Source organism: Ranitomeya imitator, chromosome 1, assembly GCF_032444005.1.
Source record: "Ranitomeya imitator isolate aRanImi1 chromosome 1, aRanImi1.pri, whole genome shotgun sequence".
Taxonomy (NCBI): domain Eukaryota; kingdom Metazoa; phylum Chordata; class Amphibia; order Anura; family Dendrobatidae; genus Ranitomeya; species Ranitomeya imitator.
Genome location: NC_091282.1, coordinates 9,248,178 through 9,268,879, shown reverse-complemented (window position 1 = coordinate 9,268,879; position 20,702 = coordinate 9,248,178). Strand labels below are relative to the sequence as shown.

The 20,702-nt window shown below is 43.4% G+C and overlaps 1 protein-coding gene across 2 annotated transcripts in view; it reads left to right on the top strand.

Moving 5' to 3' along the window:
- Nucleotides 1-17,030, top strand: part of LOC138657447 (zinc finger protein 879-like) — a 75,531-nt gene extending 58,501 nt beyond the window's left edge. For both annotated transcript variants that reach the window (XM_069745241.1, XM_069745240.1), the window contains exons 5-9: nucleotides 3,378-3,475; nucleotides 3,547-3,625; nucleotides 3,723-3,820; nucleotides 3,943-4,060; nucleotides 15,859-17,030. In XM_069745241.1, the coding sequence (XP_069601342.1) occupies nucleotides 3,378-3,475; nucleotides 3,547-3,625; nucleotides 3,723-3,820; nucleotides 3,943-4,060; nucleotides 15,859-16,982 (1,517 nt within the window). In that variant the 3' untranslated portion in view covers nucleotides 16,983-17,030. The remainder of the gene's footprint in view (nucleotides 1-3,377; nucleotides 3,476-3,546; nucleotides 3,626-3,722; nucleotides 3,821-3,942; nucleotides 4,061-15,858) is intronic.
- Nucleotides 17,031-20,702: the final 3,672 nt, after the last annotated feature.

The following is a 20,702-nucleotide window of genomic DNA, read 5'->3' as shown; positions in this document are numbered from 1 at the left end:
TCTAAAATGATGCAGATGTAAAGTAGACATGTGGCAAATATAATTTATTATATTTTATGTGACATGACTCTCTGGTTTACCCCCTTCTACATGATATACCGGCTCCCTGACTGTGATGTGGGCTCACACGCCGAGCCTGCATCTTTGCCGGCAGATTATGGTTGATCATCTTATGCCTCTTAAAGTCACGGATGGAGATGACCTTTTCGTGTGACTCTTAACCTGTCAAATGTCGCTGTTAATCCCTGACAGTGGCATTTACTGTGCGCCGGCAAGGGGTGCGTCGTTCCACCCCAAGGCTTGCCATGACAGTCTGGTGTCTGCTGAAGACCCCCGGCGCCTGTCATTACAATCCTCCTGTGAGCGCGAGCCCATGGCCGGCGTTCATAGGGGATATGAATATCATAAGCGATCAGACGATTGCAGCTTAAAGTCCTCTAAGGGAACTATTCAATACGGTAACAAGTAGGAAAAAAAAAGAATTTTTAAAAAATATGAAGGAAAAAAAACCCGGCGCACTCAAATCACTCCCCTTTTGCCCCACGGAAAATAAATAAAAAAATACACTTATTTGATATCGTTATGTTTATATAAAAATATAAAATAAATTAATCGGTAAACGACATAATGAGAAGAGAAATCGAAACATTGCAATAAGAGGTGATCAAAACATCGTATCTACTAGTTATGAGTGAAGGTGCTCGGGTAACGTCTTATCGGCGCACGCTCATGTGTTATCCGAGCATCTGGGAGTGCTCGTACATTATGTTCCAGTCCCTGCGGCTGCATGATTGGCAGCTGTTAGACAGGAAACCCCCACACGTGTTGTCTAACAGTCGCAAATCATGCAGCCGCAGGGACTGGAACATAATATGCGAGCACTCCCAGATTCTCGGATAACACCCAATCATGCTCAGACGTTACCCGAGCACGTTTCGCTCATCACTGGTATCTACCCCAAAATGGTATCAATAGAAATGTCAGGTCAGTGCACAAAAAATAAGTCCTCAGCCAGCTCCATGTCCTGAAACATGGAAACATTATGGTTCTTGGAAAATGGCGACCAAGAAAGAGATTTTTGTTTTTTTTGGAACGGATTTCATAATTTTTTTTTAATAGAATCATAGAATGGTAGAGTTGGAAGGAACCTGGGTCATCTGGTCCAACCCCCTGCTCAAAGCAGGATTCACTAAATCATCCCAGACAGATGTCTGTCCAGCCTGTGTGATGACTTCCATTGAAGGAGAATTCACCACCTCTCGTGGCAGCCTGTTCCACTCATTGATCACCTTCACCGTCAAAAAGTTTTTTCTAATATCTAATCTGTGTCTCCTCCCATTCAGTTTCATCCCATTGCTTCTAGTCTTTCCTTGTGAAAATGAGAATAAAGATGATCCCTCTACAATGTGACAGCCCTTGAGATATTTGTAGACAGCTATTAAGTCTCCTCGCAGTCTTCTTTTTTGCAGCTAAACATTCCCAGATCCTGTAACCGTTCCTCATAGGATATGGTTTGCAGACCGGTCACCATTCTGGTTGCTCTTCTCTGAACTTGCTCCAGTTTGTTGATGTCTTTTTTAAAATGTGGTGCCCAAAACTGGACACAGTATTCCAGATGAGGTCTGACCATACAGGAGTAGAGGACAATAATTACTTTGCGTGATCTAGACTGTATGCTTCTGTTAATACATCCCAGAATTGCATTTGCCTTTTTTGCTGCTGCATCACACTGTTGACTCATGTTCAATTTGTGATCTATTAGTATACCCAAGTCTTTTTCTTTTTCACATGTGCTGTTGCTTAGCCCTATTCCTCCCATTCTGTATATACTTTTTTCATTTTTATTGCCCAGATGTAGTACTTTGCATTTTTCCCTGTTAAAAACCATTCTGTTAGTTGCTGCCCACTGCTCCAGTTTATTTATATCTTTTTGAATCCTCTCTCTTCTCTAGTATTAGCTATCCCTCCTAGCTTTGTGTCATCAGCAAATTTAATCAGTGTACCCTCAATTCCTTAATCTAAATCATTGATAAAGATGTTGAACATTACAGGGCCCAGGACAGAACCCTGTGGTACCCAACTGAGACATTCTTCCCACAGGATCTGCAGCCATTTACGACCACTCTTTGGGTCCGATCACTAAGCCAGTTATGAATCCACCTAACAGTTGCCTTGTCCATTCCATACTTAGTCATTTTTTCAATAAGGATTGTGTGAGATACTTTGTGAAATGCTTTGCTGAAGTCAAGATATACTATATCTACAGCATTTCCCTGATCCACCCAGTCAGTGATTCTGTCATAGAAGGAAATTAAGTTAGTCTGACATGACTTATTAGTTACAAACCCACGCTGACTCTGGTTAATCACTTCATTCTTATCCAGGTACTTACATACATGTTATTTAATAATTTGTTCAAAGATCTTTCCTGGTATAGAAGTCAGACTCACCGGCCTATAGTTCTCTGGGTCCACCACCTTCCCCTTTTTTGAAGATAGGAACAACTTTTGCTCTTCTTCAGTCTTCTGGGACTTCTGTTCTCCAAGAATTTTCACCATTTAAATAAAAAAAATAAACCGGTACATGTTTGGTATCTGCCTACTTGTACTGAGCTGGGGGATCATATTGCCAGGTCAGCTTCACTGTATAGGGAACATGGTAAATAAAAAAAAAACCTCAAAAAAACAATTGTGACATTTACACTTTTTTTTGCAACTGTCCCATTAAAAACGAGCCCTTGTATTGCTATAGGGATGGAAAGTAAACCATTATTACTATATCGAGGCGGATGTTGAGATTTATCTCTCTTTAAAAAAGAATAAAAACACAGTAATTCGTCTATTAATAGGAGGACGGCAGGTTTTCTCCTTTTAGAGTGATCCCAGAGGATCCTGTCCAAGAGGAGGGAGGCCGTGTCCTCATGGTGACGTCATGAGCTCTCAGAAAACAATCACTGGTAAATGGTAACCGTCCTTCCCTCAATCTCCATAACGGCGAATTAGGAGAGAAGAGACTGCTGGATAGAAATGTGGAGCTTTCTCCAGCTCCTCTGTGGTTCCATCCCTGGTGGAGAGGAAACTTGGAGAAGTTGTGTTTATTAGTCCGGCTCCTCCATCTGACTGACGAGGGTCTTCTCTGTCCTCTCCTCAGGGTCCTCATCCTCCGAGTGCAGAGCAGAGAGCATTAGGCTTTGGCCTTGATGATTATCACTTCATACTTGGGGCCACAATGTGCTGGGACCTCGGTACCGGTGGTGAGGACCACAACAATGTAATTTAGTCCCTGATACATAAACCTAGAATTACCGGTTCTGAGAGATGTGTCTCATATATAGACAGATACACAGCAGGTGATGTATTCAGTCTGTGTCTCCACAGATGGATCCAGGAGGAGAAATCCACCAGAGAGATGTCCCCGTCCTCTGTATCCCCAGGACTGTCCGGAGGAGAATCACAACATCCCGGAGGATCATCAGGTAGATGACACTGAAGCCTCCACAACATCTGACCATGAAGTGATGGGACCTGAGCTCATTTTACTTTTTAGGATGAAGATCTGGTTGATATTCAGGTTGAGGTTATACATGGAGCACAAGAGGCGATCGCAATATGGGCCGATCAGCAGGGTGAGGAGGGGAGACTGTCATGTCTGTTCTGTGGTCATCTACTACTACTCCCATCATCACATGACACAATCTATTCCATCACTGTGTGTCTCCACAGATGAATTCATGAGGAGAAATCCACCAGAGAGATGTCCCCGTCCTCTGTGTCCCCAGGACTGTCCGGAGGAGAATCACAACATCCCGGAGGATCATCAGGTAGACGGTGCTGAGCCCTGTACCGGATCTGTATATGGGGGGACATTTCTGATCGAGGTCATAGAGGTCACAGATTTTGGTGGTTTCTTGTATTGTGCTGATTGTTACATCTGATATATCAGGAGGAAGATCCGACTAACAATAAAGTGAAGGATGAGACAGAAGAAGAAGTGATGACGAGGGGGGATCAGCCGTGTGTGAGTGACGGGAAGGAGGAGATTCCGGGAGATGTTTCCACAGGTGTGTGATAATGACCGGCATGATGATGATGACCTGCATGGGATGAGGATGATAACCAGCGTGTGATGAGGATGACTGGTATGTAATAATGACGGTGGTGTGTGATATTGTGTGGAGTCTCCAATGCAGTGAAGCGTTATCCGCAACACAAGAGTCCGGTGATGGCGCGGCTGCTCCTGTAGAGTCCGGCGGTGCGCCGATGAATAACGGGGCCGCCGTCACACCTCTTCTTAATAAATTACAAAGCACAAATTTATATACCGTACATCCGAAAAACGAAAAAAAGCTATAGCCTTAAAATATTAACATTTTTTTCCCGTCTCCCATGACAGCACACCTGAGAGAGGGATCCGCCCAGTCGGGACAGGAAACCTACCGAAACAAAAGGGCGGTACCTCTCCCTCGCTTCAGTTGGGTTTCTTGTCCTGATGGGAACCCTTGTGCTGAATCACGGCGGTACTTTTTTATTTTTAACGTGCTTGATTGAAGATCCTCTTACCCACTCCCGTCCCGGCACTTGAAGCGCAGGCAAAACGCCTGTGTGTCGGCCTTCGGGTTGCTGGTAGCGCCGTCCCCAGATCCCTCGGGCTCTTGGTCCGCGCGGGCGTTGGTCCAGCGCAGTCCGGATCTCTGGAGCCATTCTGCGGCTGCCACGCCGCTCTCTCCCCCTCTGCTGGGCGACTTCCGGTGCGCGGCTGGCGTGCGGCAACAGAGCACGCTGGGAATGGGCGTGCCTGCTTGACGTCAGAGAGGAGCGCTGGATCCAAGATGGCGGCGCCCATGGAGTAAGACGCCGGTGATAATGCAAGCTTTCCGGCGGTGTTTTTTTGAGGGGGAGAGGAGCGACTATAGTTACCGGAAGAGGCGGGGAGCGCTGTGGAAAGACCCCTTATTAAGGGGGTGGCTGCACTAGATCGCTGCTCATTTCCATACAGTTTCCAGAGATGGAGGGTATGGAGCAGCAGCAGCAGTTATTACAGCAGCAGCAGCAGCAAGAGCCCTTATCAGGCGATACATCTGCTCATCATCATGCGAAAAAAAATAGCCGTTCAAGTGGAAGGAGCAGCAATCGTCCTAGTCGGACGTCTCAGGACTCTTCATCATCCAGGAGGAATGTTCCCCGTGCTCCCAGTCCGCCTCGGAATCCGGTACCCTTTATGGTCAGCGGGTGGTGAGTGATCTACGTGAATGTCACCCTGGTGGTAATGGGCTACATTTTCTGTTTGCTTGGCAGGCGCCGAGGAAGGCTAGCTCCAAGACAAAGAATAAAGAATGTGCCCTTTGTAAAGTCCCATTGGCAGTTCAGTGGCAGAAAAGTCTTTGTATAGATTGTATTCAAAAAACTATCCAGGATGAGACCCCTGACTTTGCCTCTAGTCTTAGAGCAATAATCAGAGCCGAAGTACAAGACTCTGTTAAAGCAGCCCTTAAGAAAAAGGGTAGTAAACACCCTGAACCAGTTTCGGTTTCTGAAGTGTCTCCTTCTGATGAAGAAGGTCAGGAGGAACCGTTATCTCCCTGCCCCTCTTCTCCTAAGTCCTCTGACTCCTCTTCTGATAGTGATGTGGGGGGTCGTCTGTGCTTTCTTACTGAGAACACGGACAAGCTAGTAAAAGCCGTTAGAGCTTCAATGGGCCTTAAGGATGAGAAAGCGGCCAAGTCCCTGGAGGACATAATGTTTGGTGGTTTAGAGGAAAAGAGGAAACGTACCTTTCCAGTCAATTCTAGAATAAAAGCCCTTATAGAAAAAGAGTGGAAGAAACCAGAAAAATCGGGTAACCTTCCCTCGGCTTCTAAAAGACGTTACCCCTTTGAGGATAAAGATTCAGAGACTTGGGATAAGGTTCCAAAAATCGATGGTGCGGTTGCTAGATCATCTAAAAAGTTATCCCTTCCCTTAGAAGATTCCGGCGTGTTAAGGGATCCCTTAGATAAAAAAGCAGATGGGTTCCTAAGACACACCTGGGAAGCAACCGCAGGGGGCTTAAAACCAGCAATCGCAGGAACCTGTGTCTCTCGCTCCCTTATTGTCTGGTTGCAGCAGATAGAGGAGCAACTGAAGTCGAAGGCCCCGAGAGATGAAATTCTAACAAATGTAACTTTGGCTAAAGGGGCAGCTGCCTTCGTAGTGGATTCCTCAGCAGACTCTGTAAGACTGGCAGCTAGGGCCGCAAGTTTATCTAATGCGGCTAGACGTGCTCTCTGGTTGAAGGGATGCCCGGGGGATTTACCTTCAAAAAATAGACTTTGCTCTATACCATGTGATGGCCATTTTCTCTTTGGTCAAAAGTTGGAAGACATTTTAGAGAACGCCCCAAAGAAAAACCCCGGAGGAGCAGCTAACCTTGGAGGCAGAGGTACTGGAGCTCGTATCAAAACGGGTTCTAGTGGAGGTCCCGGGGGAAGAGCAGGGAAAAGGTTTTTACTCTCCTCTTTTTCTCATACGAAAACCAGATGGGTCCCTGAGAACTATTATCAATTTAAAGAACCTAAATCGGTCAGTAGTAAACTGCTCCTTCAAAATGGAGTCGGTGAATACGGCCATAAAACTCTTGTTCCCAGGTTGCTTCATGGCGGCCATAGACCCAAAGGACGCCTATTACCACGTCCCAATTCATCAAGACCACCAAAAATTCCTAAGACTGGCGGTTTATATACAAGGTTGTCTCAGGCATTATCAATATGCTGCCCTACCATTCGGCCTATCAATAGCACCGAGAATTTTCACAAAATTAGTGTCAGAGGTCATGTCCTTCCTCCGCTCCCAGAATGTAGTTATAGTTCCGTATCTGGACGACTTCCTTGTAATAGGGAACTCATCAACACATTGCCAGACACAAATAGAACAAGTCATATCGACGCTACAGCAGTTGGGGTGGAAAATAAATCTTGCCAAGTCAAGGTTGACGCCGGAGCTAGTGCAATCTTTTCTGGGTTTAGTCCTGGATTCCAGGCGTCAGCTTTGTCTTTTGCCAGAAAACAAACTGGTCAAAATTCAAAATCTTGTAGAGTCAGCAATTCATCACCCCGTAATGACATTGAGAAGGGCAATGTCGCTGTTGGGTTCTCTAACATCATGTATACCGGCAGTAAGATGGGCACAGTTCCATCTAAGACAATTACAATGGGAGTTCCTGTCAGCGCAGAGGTGGTTAAAAGGGCATTTAGAGGGGAAACTATGCCTTTCATCAGAAGTAACAGATTCCCTAAAATGGTGGGCGGTAAGAGACCATTTGATATCAGGGGTCCAGTGGATAACTCCGATAGATCAAATCATAACCACAGATGCAAGCGGTTCAGGATGGGGAGCTCATTTGGGGACTCTCTCAGTTCAGGGATCTTGGTCCCAATCAGAATCACAACAAGCGTCAAACCTGAGAGAGTTATGGGCAGTAGAAAAAGCTGTGAAACATTTCCTACTCTTCCTCCAGGGTCATCACACCAGGGTCATGTCAGACAATCGCGCTGTAGTCGCATATATCAACCACCAAGGGGGGACGAGATCCCCTTCCCTGATGAAGTCAGCATCTGTCCTCCTACAACTAGCGGAGCTCCACCTACTCTCCTTCTCGGCTCTCCACATAAAGGGGGTCGAGAATACAAAAGCAGACTACCTAAGTCGCAAAACACTGAAGCAAGGAGAGTGGTCTTTGAATCCCCTGGTGTTTCAACAGATAGTGCAGGCTTGGGGCCTACCTGTGATAGATTTGTTTGCCACCCTAAACAACAGGAAGGTAGAGAACTTCTGTTCACTAGACCCAAGAGAAAAACCCTTTGCAGTAGATGCCCTCCACATACAATGGAATTTCAGTCTCGCATATGTGTTTCCACCAATAGCGATGATTCCGACGGTAGTGAGAAAAATCAGAATGGAGCAGGCGAGAGTAATTTTGATTGCTCCATTCTGGCCAAAAAGACCTTGGTTCTCCCTCCTGAGACAAATGTCAGTGACCGATCCATGGATTCTGCCAGAGATTCCGGACCTGCTTACTCAGGGTCCAATATGCCACTCTCAAGTGAAGGGCTTCCATCTTGCAGCCTGGAATTTGAGAGGGCATTACTGAGTAGGCAGGGGTTTTCACCAGGGCTTGTCTCCACCTTGTTGAAAAGTAGAAAACCAGTTACATCAAGGATATATGGCAGGACATGGAAAAAGTTTCTAGATTTTTCAGGGCAACCTTTGGGGGACAAAGCTCCTGTGGGTACTATTTTAGAATTTTTACAGGCGGGGTTGCAGTTGGGATTAGCAACTAATACGCTCAAGGTACAAGTGTCGGCATTAGGAGCCTTGTATAACTGTACTCTGGCCTCCAATAGATGGGTGTCCCGCTTTATTAAATCGTGTAGTAGGTCTAGACCAGTGGTAATTCAGAGGGTTCCTCCATGGGATTTAAATCTGGTGTTAGAAGCTCTGACTAGTGATCCGTTTGAACCCTTGCAGGAGTCATCAATAAAAATACTTACACTTAAGACAGTACTTCTGGTAGCGTTGACATCAGCCCGTAGGGTGAGTGACTTGCAAGCCCTGTCTATCTCCCCTCCTTACACACAGATATTTGATGACAGAGTAGTGCTCAGACCGGATCCGGCATATCTGCCGAAAGTAGTTCTTAAATTCCATAGGAGTCAAGAAATTGTGTTGCCCTCTTTCTGTAATAATCCTAAGAACCCAGGGGAAGAGAAATTTCATACGCTTGACGTAAGAAGAGCTATTTTACAGTATCTATCTCTGACTAGTCAGTGGAGGAAGGATCAATCACTATTTATAGCTTTCCAGGGTAGCAGGAAGGGATATGGGGTATCCAAGGGTACTATTGCTAGGTGGATTAGGGAGGCCATTTCCTTATCCTATGCTTCTCATGGTACCCCGATTCCTGAAGGCATCAAGGCTCACTCCACCAGAGCCGTGGCTACTTCCTGGGCAGAAAAAGCAGAGGTATCGATTGATCAAATCTGTAAGGCCGCTACCTGGTCCTCACCGTCTACCTTCTTTAGACACTACCGGCTAGATCTATCCTCCTCAACTGACCTTACCTTTGGTAGAAGGGTGCTGCAAGCGGTGGTCCCTCCCTAAGGTGTTCCTTTCTCCAAAAATCTCTCAGGTGTGCTGTCATGGGAGACGGGAAAACACCAAGGTTACTTACTGGTAGCCGGTTTTTCCGGAGCCCATGACAGCACCTGTATATTCCCTCCCTTCTTTTGTCACCCTTTGGTGCGCACTTTTAGTTGGGTGTTTTTTGTTATTATTATAATGTGGTGATGGATTACCATGTGTACTAACCAAGGAGGCCTCTCATGCTCTGAAAACCAACTGAAGAGAGGGAGAGGTACCGCCCTTTTGTTTCGGTAGGTTTCCTGTCCCGACTGGGCGGATCCCTCTCTCAGGTGTGCTGTCATGGGCTCCGGAAAAACCGGCTACCAGTAAGTAACCTTGGTGTATTCCAAACATTTTTTAAAAACAACACGTTTAGCAAAGAAGTAACAAGGAATATATAAAATCCGTGAAAACACAATGTGCAAACTATGGTCGGACCAGCCTAAGAAGTAATGGCGCTACGGGTTATATGGTAGGTAAGCAACGTACGAGTATACAAGGGATCAATATAAAGTGCACAGAAAGGGAAGGGAATAGGAAAACCCTATGCGAGTAGTCAAAAGAATCTGGAGTGTCAAAAACTATGACAGGTAAAAGAATGCATAACCTAAGTGGAATGGATGACAAGTAAAAATGAAAGTGCTGTGTTATCCACAGTGGTAAGGTGTCTAATTTCAAGGTGCAGGTGCAGTCTAATAAAGAACCAAGGGGTTAAGTTAACCCAAGCTAATCAAAGCAGCTATATACAACCCAGTAACTATACCAGCCTCGAAAAAGCTGAATGCGAAACGCGCGTCGGGGAATCGGTCCATCCCAAAGAGGTAATGTGCCTTCGCCACTGGGCGGTATAGTTACTGGGTTGTATATGGCTGCTTTGATTACCTTGGGTTAACTGGGTAGAAAACGAGGAACTGTAAGTGCACAGAGCTGTATAATATGATGGTGCAGTATATGAGGGAGGAGGAGGACGGCTGCTTTAACAAAGACAAACGAGCGCCATGAAACCAGGTGAAGAATAGATATGTAACTGGTGACGCCCAGCAGACTGTGGGAGCCTAATAGGATGTGGTGCTGCCCCGTAGGTCATCGCACAGGAAAGGCAGGGGAGGGTGGGTAGACGTATTACTGTACCCCCCCCCCATACCACTGCACTGGTCACCCCGGAAGCAGGGGAAGGGACCACGGATATAGTGTTATAAGCCATCAGTGATATATAGTGTTATAAGTAGTGTTGAGCATTCCGATACCGCAAGTATTGGGTATCGGCCGATATTTGCTGTATCGGAATTCCGATACCGAGTTCCGATATTTTTGTGATATCGGGAATCGGTATCAGGATTAAGATTCATGTGTAAAATAAAGAATAAAAATAAAAAATATTGATATACTTACCCTCGGACGCGCCCTGGTTGTCACCGCTGCAACCGCCATGCTTCCCTTCCTAAAAATGAGCGCGTTAAGGACCTTCGTTGACGTCGCGGCTTGTGATTGGTCGCTGAGCGGTCATGTAATCCAGAATAACATCCTTCAGAAACCCTTCAAATATTTTACCAACAATAGTGGTTAGACTTACTGGCCTATAATTTCCAGGTTCACTTTTAGAGCCCTTTTTGAATATTGGCACCACATTTGCTATGCGCCAGTCCTGCGGAACAGACCCCGTCGCTATAGAGTCCCTAAAAATAAGAAATAATGGTTTATCTATTACATTACTTAGTTCTCTTAGTACTCGTGGGTGTATGCCATCCGGACCCGGAGATTTATCTATTTTAATCTTATTTAGCCGGTTTCGCACCTCTTCTTGAGTTAGATTGGTGACCCTTAATATAGGGTTTTCATTGTTTCTTGGGATTTCACCTAGCATTTCATTTTCCACCGTGAATACCGTGGAGAAGAAGGTGTTTAATATGTTAGCTTTTTCCTCGTCATCTACAACCATTCTTTCCTCACTATTTTTTAAGGGGCCTACATTTTCAGTTTTTATTCTTTTACTATTGATATAGTTGAAGAACAGTTTGGGATTAGTTTTACTCTCCTTAGCAATGTGCTTCTCTGTTTCCTTTTTGGCAGCTTTAATTAGTTTTTTAGATAAAGTATTTTTCTCCCTATAGTTTTTTAGAGCTTCAATGGTGCCATCCTGCTTTAGTAGTGCAAATGCTTTCTTTTTACTGTTAATTGCCTGTCTTACTTCTTTGTTTAGCCACATTGGGTTTTTCCTATTTCTAGTCCTTTTATTCCCACAAGGTATAAACCGCTTACACTGCCTATTTAGGATGTTCTTAAACATTTCCCATTTATTATCTGTATTCTTATTTCTGAGGATATTGTCCCAGTCTACCAGATTAAGGGCATCTCTAAGCTGGTCAAACTTTGCCTTCCTAAAGTTCAGTGTTTTTGTGACTCCCTGACAAGTCCCCCTAGTGAAAGACAGGTGAAACTGCACAATATTGTGGTCGCTATTTCCTAGATGCCCGACCACCTGCAGATTTGTTATTCTGTCAGGTCTATTAGATAGTATTAGGTCTAAAAGTGCTGCTCCTCTGGTTGGATTCTGCACCAATTGTGAAAGATAATTTTTCTTGGTTATTAGCAGAAACCTGTTGCCTTTATGGGTTTCACAGGTTTCTGTTTCCCAGTTAATATCCGGGTAGTTAAAGTCCCCCATAACCAGGACCTCATTATGGGTTGCAGCTTCATCTATCTGCTTTAGAAGTAGACTTTCCATGATTTCTGTTATATTTGGGGGTTTGTAACAGACCCCAATGAGAATTTTGTTACCATTTTTCCCTCCATGAATTTCGACCCATATGGACTCGACATCCTCATTCCCTTCGCTAATATCCTCCCTTAAAGTGGACTTTAGACAAGACTTTACATAGAGACAAACCCTACCTCCTCTCCGATTTTTACGATCCTTTCTAAACAGACTGTATCCCTGTAAGTTAACTGCCCAGTCATAGCTTTCATCTAACCATGTCTCGGTTATTCCCACTATGTCAAAGTTACCTGTAGATATTTCTGCTTCTAGTTCTTCCATCTTGTTTGTCAGGCTTCTGGCGTTTGCGAGCATGCAGTTTAGAGGATTTTGTTTTGTTCCAATCTCCTCGCTGTGGATTGTTTTAGAAATGTTCTTACCTCCCTTCTGAGTATGTTTTCCTGTTTCTTCTTTGTTCGAGTCTAATGTTTTTCTTCCCATCCCCTTCCGATATTTGTGTCCCATTGACTTGTATTGGTATCTGATATTGGTATCGGCGATATCCGATATTTTTCGGATATCGGCCGATACCATCCGATACCGATACTTTCAAATATCGGACGGTATCGCTCAACACTAGTTATAAGCCATCAGTGTTATATAGTGTTATAAGCCATCTGGATGCCTTTCTGGAAAAGTATTGTAAAAGAATGGGGAGACAAAGAGCGCAATAGGGTCTTATCCACGTTACACAGAGGAGAATATATACCAAAATATGCTCACCTGGTTAGGATGAGATTAGAGCATATAGATAGCGGCTGCTGCAGATCCACAGGTCTTCACCGACCAGAGAAAATAATGTCTTCAAAAGGAGATTTGTAGTTAAAATTCTGCGCTGCCGCTAAGATGAATTTCAGGAGAGTAAAGTTGATTCACAGTGGTTTTATTCAACGCGTTTCAGGGGTCTCATGCCCCCTTCATCAGGAAAAACCACGGTGGTATTTCCTGATGAAGGGGGCATGAGACCCCTGAAACGCGTTGAATAAAACCACTGTGAATCAACTTTACTCTCCTGAAATTCATCTTAGCGGCAGCGCAGAATTTTAACTACAAATCTCCTTTTGAAGACATTATTTTCTGGAAAAGTATAATGTTACAGGGTATATACACTAGATTCCTTGATAGGGCGTTGATCCAGAGAACTAGTCTGATTGCCGTATGTGGAGTCGGGAAGGAATTTTTTTCCCCAATGTAGAGCTTACTCTTTGCCACATGGTTTTTTTTTGCCTTCCTCTGGATCAACATGTTAGGGCATGTTAGGTTAGGCTATGGGGTGAACTAGATGGACTTAAAGTCTTCCTTCAACCTTAATAACTATGTTACTATGTATTCACTTTCATAAAAACCACAAAAATGCACCAAGAGGGTGCAGCGGACCCAAGTAAAATGGCAACTACACAGGTGCAATAAAACCAAATGAGACAGCCAGCGTTCAATCAGGGATTGGCCATGTGGCACACCAGTGCAAATATAATAATAATCTGTATGTGGCAATTCACTTTCACCCCTCCCAGATGCTGCTAATTGCAGCTCAGCATCTGATCTAGTAGTCTTCGGCTGCCAAGCTGTGATTGTCATCATCTGGGCAGGCTGGAGAAAGCGCAGGTCAGCAGAGATGATGGAAGAATGCAGAGATTTCACATAGTGCGCTCTAGGAGGAACAAATATGAACATCTCTGCAAAGGAGTGACGCAGCGTTGAGCAGAAGAATCATCAGAGCTCAGGGATTTTTACAAGGTATTGATCCCAATTTTTTTTGTTTTCTAACAGTTGACCGATCCTCTTTAAAGTGTGCCTGTAACTAGGATTAACCTCTTCATGCACCTTCAATGCTGTTGCAGTCTTCTAAGATTTCCCAGTATGCCCTTAGGCATACTGAGGACATGATTACGGTGGCTGGAGCGCGACTTCTCCTGGATGTACGGCCACCTTTGTGACTAGTCTATCTCATTTACATATAGTAATAAATATTAAAACTCCATTTTTAATTGCGTGGACACTTTTCTACACTAAGGGCATAATAGGAAGTTTGAGAGAGTGAAATGGCACTGGTGGTATATTGAGGGGGTAAATCCTGATGGCGGGGTCCCTTTAAGAACTATTTATTTTCTCTCTAATCTCTGCCACCCCTGACTTGTGCCAATGTTACCAGTTTGTAAGTGTTCTTCACTTTACCCGTCATTGTGTTAATGTTATGGCACGTACAGTGCCTTTGGAAAGTATTTGGCCCCCTGGAAGTTTTCAACCTCTTCCAACATATCAGGCTTCAAACATAAAGATACCAAATGTAAATTTTTGGTGAAGAATCAACAACAAGTGGAACACAACTGTGAAGTTGAATGAAATTTATTGGTTGTTTTAAATTTTTGTGGAAATTGAAAAACTGAAAAGTGGGACGTGCAATATTATTCGGCCCCTGTAACTTAATACTTTGTTGCGCCCCTTTTGCTGCGATTACAAGTCTCTTGGGGTTTGTCTCTATCAGTTTCGAACATATAGAGACTGAAATTCTCGCCCGTTCTTCCTTGGCAAACAGCTCGAGCTCAGTGAGGTTGATGGAGATCGTTTGTGAACAGCAGTTTTCGGCTCTTTCCACAGATTCTCCATTAGATTGAGGTCTGGACTCTGACTTGGCCATTCTAACACCTGGATACGTTTATTTGTGAACCATTCCATTGTAGATTTTGCTTTATGTTTGGGATCATTGTCTTGTTGGAAGACAAATCTCCGTCCCAGTCTCAGATCTTTTGCAGACTCCAACAGGTTTTCTTCAAGAATGGTTCTGTATTTGGCTCCATCCATCTTCCCATCAATTTTATCCATCTTCCCTGTCCCTGCTGGAGAAAAGCAGGCCCACACCATGATGCTACCACCACCATGTTTGACAGTGTGGATGGTGTGTTCAGGGTGATGAGCTGTGTTGCCTTTACCCCAAACATATCGTTTGGCATTGTTACCAAAAAGTTTCATTTTGGTTTCATCTGACCAGAGCACCTTCTTCCACATGTTTGGTGTCTCCCAGGTGGCTTGTTGCAAACTTTAAACAACACTTTTTATGGATATCTTTGAGAAATGGCTTTCTTCTTGCCACTCTTCTATAAAGGCCAGATTTGTGCAGTGTACGACTGATTGTTGTCCTATGGACAGACTGTCCCACCTCAGCTGTAGATCTCTGCAGTTCATCCACAGTGATCATGGGCCTCTTGGCTGCATCTCTGATCAGTCTTCTCCTTGTGTGAGATGACAGTTTAGAGGGACGGCCGGGTCTTGGTAGATTTGCAGTGGTATGACACTCCTTCCATTTCAATATGATCGCTTGCACAGTGCTCCTTGGGATGTTTAAAGTTTTGGAAATCATTTTGTATCCAAATCCAGCTTTAAACTTCTCCACAACAGTATCACGGACCTGCCTGTTGTGTTCCTTGGTCTTCATGATGCTCTCTGTGCTTCACACAGAACCCTGAGACTATCACAGAGCAGGTGCATTTATATGGAGACTTGATTATACACAGGTGGATTATATTTATCATCATTAGGCATTTAGGACAACATTGGATCATTCAGAGATCCACAATGAACGTCTGGAGGGAGTTTGCTGCACTGAAAGTAAAGGGGCCGAATAATATTGCACGCCCCACTTTTCAGTTTTTGAATTTCCACAAAAAATTTAAATAACCAATAAATTTTGTTCAACTTTACAATTGTGTTCCACTTGTTGTTGATTCTTCACAAAAAATTTACATTTGGTATCTTTATGTTTGAAGCATGATATGTGGGAAAAGGTTGAAAAGTTCCAGGGGGCCAAATACTTTCGCAAGGCACTGTAGTTGTCTTCCTTATTACCGGTACTTTCACTGACGAGGGATTTCATTGTGAGCTCCATAAAATAAATGTAAAATCTCTTTTATGTTGTTAAAAAAACATCCAATTTATCTTTCATCTTTATAGGAAATTCTTGTGAAAATAACGGTTTATTACTAAATTGTAATAAAGAAGATATCAGGAAGCACTCTAATGGAGAAAACCTCATTACCCTTCATGGACCTCCTGGACTTCACAGCACTTCACTTTCTTATAGTCCTCCTAATCATGAGGAGCCCTCTCCGGAGCAAACTCGCATTGTTACTATAATTCCAGGTGACAAAGTGGTTACCAGATTTCAGGGTGACAAGCAAATTTCTAAAAGCTCAGATTTTTTAACACAAAGAAAGTACAAAGGAGAGAAGCTATACTCCTGTTCAGAATGTGAGAAATGCTTTACAAAGAAATCACAATTTGTTAGACATGAGAGAATTCATACCGGAGAGAAGCCGTATTCATGTTCTGAATGTGGGAAGTCCTTCACAGATAAAAATAATCTTATTAGACATCAGAGGATTCATACAGGAGAGAAGCCATATTCATGTTCAGTATGTGGGAAATGCTTTACATCTAAATCCAAATTTGTTAGACATGAGAAAATTCACACAGGGCAAAAGCCATTTTCTTGTTTGGAATGTGGGAAGTCCTTCACATATAAATGGAGTCTTATTGCACATCAGAGAATTCATACTGGAGAGAAGCCATATTCATGTTCAGAATGTAGGAAATGCTTTACATATAAATGTAATCTTATTTCACATCAGATAATGCACATAGAAGAGAAGCCGTATTCATGTTCTGAATGTGGGAAATGCTTTAGAAATAAATCACATCTTGATAAACATAAGAGAATTCACACTGGAGAGAAGCCGTATTCATGTTCACTGTGTGGGAAATGTTTTAAAAATAAATCAAATTTTGGTAAACATCAAACAACTCACACCGGGGAGAAACAATTTTCATGTTTACAATGTGAAAAGTGCTTTACATATAAATCACAACTTCTTAACCATCAGACAATTCACACAGGAGGAAAGCCGTATTCATGTTCCAAATGTGGGAAATTGTTTACATGTAAATCAAGTCTCACTTCACATGAGAAAATTCACACTGGAGAGAAGCCGTATTCATGCTTACAGTGTGAGAAACGTTTTATACAAAAATGTAATCTTGTTCGACATAACAGAACTCATGAAAAAAAGAAACTGTAGTTATGTTAACTATGTTTTGTACACTTTAATAAACATTGGAAGAACTGAGAGTGTTGTGTATGTATTTTCAGGGCAGTTGAAGCCATTGGATCACTTTAAATTTTTGCAGAATCTGATTTTATCGAATCGAATCCATAACAAATTTTGAAAAGAAAAATATTAGGAAATAGAAAATTAACTCCTTTCTTACTTCGGACGGGATAGTATGTCCGAAGTCAAATCCCCTGCTTTGATGTGGGCTCCGATGGTGAGCCCGCATCAAATCCAGAACATGTCAGCTGTTTTGAACAGCTGACATGTGCCCGCAATAGCGGTGGGTGGAATCGCGATTCACCTGCAGCTATTAACTACCGTAGTTAAATGCCGCTGTCAAACTCTGACAACGGCATTTGACTAGCACTTCCGGCCATCCGGCCGGAAATGCGTGCATCGCTGACCATTGTCACGTGATTTTGGGTCAGCGATGCATCAGCATGACAACCAGAGGTCTATTGAAGACCTCTATGGTTGTTGATGCTGGATTGCTGTGAGCACCATCCTGTGGTCAGCACTCATAGCAATGCAACAATTCTACTACATAGGAGCGATCTGAGCTTTGCTCCTATGTAGCAGAGGCGATCGAGTTGTGGCAGCTTCTAGCCTCCCATGGAGACTATTGAAGCATGGCAAAAGTTAAAAAAAAAGTTTTAAAAAATTAAAAAAAAAAATATAAAAGTATAAATCACCCACCTTTCAAAATAAAACAATAAAATAAAAAATATATACACATATTTGGTATTGCCGCTTTCAGACACACCTGATCTATCAATGAAAAAAAAAAGATTAACCTGATCGCATAAACGGCGTAGCGAGAAAACAATTTGAAACGCCAGAATTACGTGGGTTTTTTTGTCGCCGCAACATTGAATTAAATTGCAATAACGGGCGATCAAAAGAACATATCTGCTGTAAGGAGGCAACAATCCAGCAGCAAGACCACTTAGGACTGGCAAAATGTGAGGACCCTTGACGCGGGTTGCCAGCTTACGTATTGAGGCCCCAATATAAACTAATACCTTACATACGTTGATATGTGTTTTTTTGCACTTTATTTTGCAGGGTGCAGTCGGACCAAGATGGCTCTGTAAACTGTTGGCCTCTGTTTGCACAGCATGCATTTTGTACCACTGGGCGGCCCGCATATATGTGTGTTAGCAATAGGCCGTAAACCAGATGCTCTGCATTGCCTGTGTGAACAACGCCACATACAGAATATTATCTTTTTGTGCACTAATACGAAACAGCCAACACTGGATTGAAAGTGGTTGTTTCATCGGTATTTTTTGCACCTGTGTGTTTGCCATCATTAATCGGGTCCGCTGCACCCTGCTGGTGCATTCATTTGGAGGCTTCAGCAGGTAAACATCTCTGCTTTTTTCGCTTGTATGTACAAACAGCTGCGATGGCCACATTTAGTGTTGTCGTTATCTTACAATCATGTTGGTTTTTGATACCTGGTTCATTCAACGTATAGACATGGAGATAAGATATTGCCCAGAGCAGGCGCCATTTACCATACACGGATTATATCTCCTGTCAGCATGTCATTTATGGCTGATATTGTAATATGGATAGATTCACAATATGGAGAAAAGTATTGGGCCACCCGCATCAGTCATTGCATTCTGGCTTCCCCGTTGATCCACCTGGTGTATAACATTCAGCCCTGTTGCACCCCGGTGTATAACATCCAGCGCCACTGTCGCCCCCAACCCCCAGAGTATAACATCTAGTCCCATTGCCACCCCCTGGTGTATAATATCCACCATCCACGATGAAATTATTTTCTGACAAGAATTGTGTTACCAAAGAAAGAAACTCCTGCCCAGCTTCATGGTGAATCCTCCTAGATTTATGAATAACAAGATAACGGGGTGTTACCATTCTCCATGTATGCGTCCCCACACTTTGACTCTCAGCACTGATTGGACAATATAGGGGAGAGCACAGTTGTCAGTATTTTCTTGCATTTATAGATTGAATAGCAGAAGAACTGCACAGCTTAGTGAAAAATAACATTATTACTCTGGAAATGTGAGGATGGAAAACTAAAAAAAAATAATAATTAAAAATCAATAACAAAACTGGTTCTGTAAGGCCTATAATGGGGAAATATTTAAAAAAAAATCAACTAGTTGTACATGAAAGAAGTCACACCAGAGAGAAGCCGTACTCATGTTCAGAATATGGAAGGGGCTTTTCACGTAAAATGAATCTTGCAAGGCATGAAAACATTCACACAGGAGAGAATCCAAATTCATGTTCACAACATGGTAAATGCTTTACAGATAAATCCTAATGTACTGTTTTATAAACAAATTGCATCCTATTAATCTCTTAAAGGGGTGTTACAAAAAATTGACCAACGCCTCCATTTAGTGTGAAGAGCTGCAATGACTGCATGGTGTTCAAACAAAAGAGCACAGTAGCCTTTGTAAGGTCCAAAACATGCAAACACTGAATACATGAGATCTGTACTGCATTATTGCTAAATAAAATGTACTTACAAAAATGAAGGTTCTAAGCGCATAAATTGACCAATTCATGTGTGCCCATCAACCCTGGCAAGGTGACATTTCTACAATGAGTCCTATACTAATATTTATCCAACATGCCTTTCCTGGGTTACAAGCCTACATTTTAAATGTGCAGGTAAGAATCAGCACTAATTAAAAGCACCCTTCGGCTGATGGGAAGAGTGCACAGTCAAATCTCCTCCCATCAGCCCAAGGGTGCTTTTAATTAGTGCTGATTCCTACCTGCCCATTTAAAATATAGGCTTGTAGCCCGGGAGACGCATGTTGAATAAATATCGGGATAGGAGTAGTGATGAGTGAGCATGCTCGTCACTACTCGGTGCTCGCCCGACCATAGCTGTGCTCGCAATGCTCAGAGCTTACCGAGTATTTCTGGGGTTGCTCGGTGGGAGTACTGGCCCCCGCCCTGCATGTTTGGTGCTCTTTAGAGAGCCAATCAACATGCAGGGATTGTCTGCAAAACACACGGTAATGCTGCAGCCATGTTGGTTGTGGTATTACGGTGATTGGCTGGTCGCACAGCGTCATCAGGTCTATCTCAGACCTGGCGCTGCCCTGCTCGTCCCGCTCCGGACTCAGGCAGCGTAGGGAGAGCTGCTGCTGAGATAAATTTTATTAGTGTGGGTCTACCATCAGTAATACACAAATCCATCTCAACCAACAGTCCTATTGAGGACTAATCAAGGTGTATATAGATAAAAGTGCTAGGCAGGCAGACTTTGTGTGGGTATATAGGCAGGCAGTGTATGTGGTAGACTGCAGTGCATATAGCAAGAGGGTCCATTCCAGTTCTGTCTGCTGCTGCAGCTGCTATTGCAGATATTTCTATACATAGTCCCAGGTATCAGGGGCCAGGAATATTTTTGGGGGATCTTAATCCTGATTTTCTTTAAAAGCAATGCAGAGCACACCGTTTTTCTGCTCCATTTGCTTGTTGGCACTGCAGAATACAGCCAGATGCTTTCTATATTACATCGTAAAAAATCCAGCTATTTTAAAGAGGGAGTTGGCCGTCACACGGATCACATCCCAGTGAAAATTCTGCCATTTCTGGCCCACTGTTAAATTTTGTTTACAGGCCAGATATTTTACATTGGGTTTCGTCCGCCACGCGGATCACATATCAGTGCGCTCAAAATTGTGC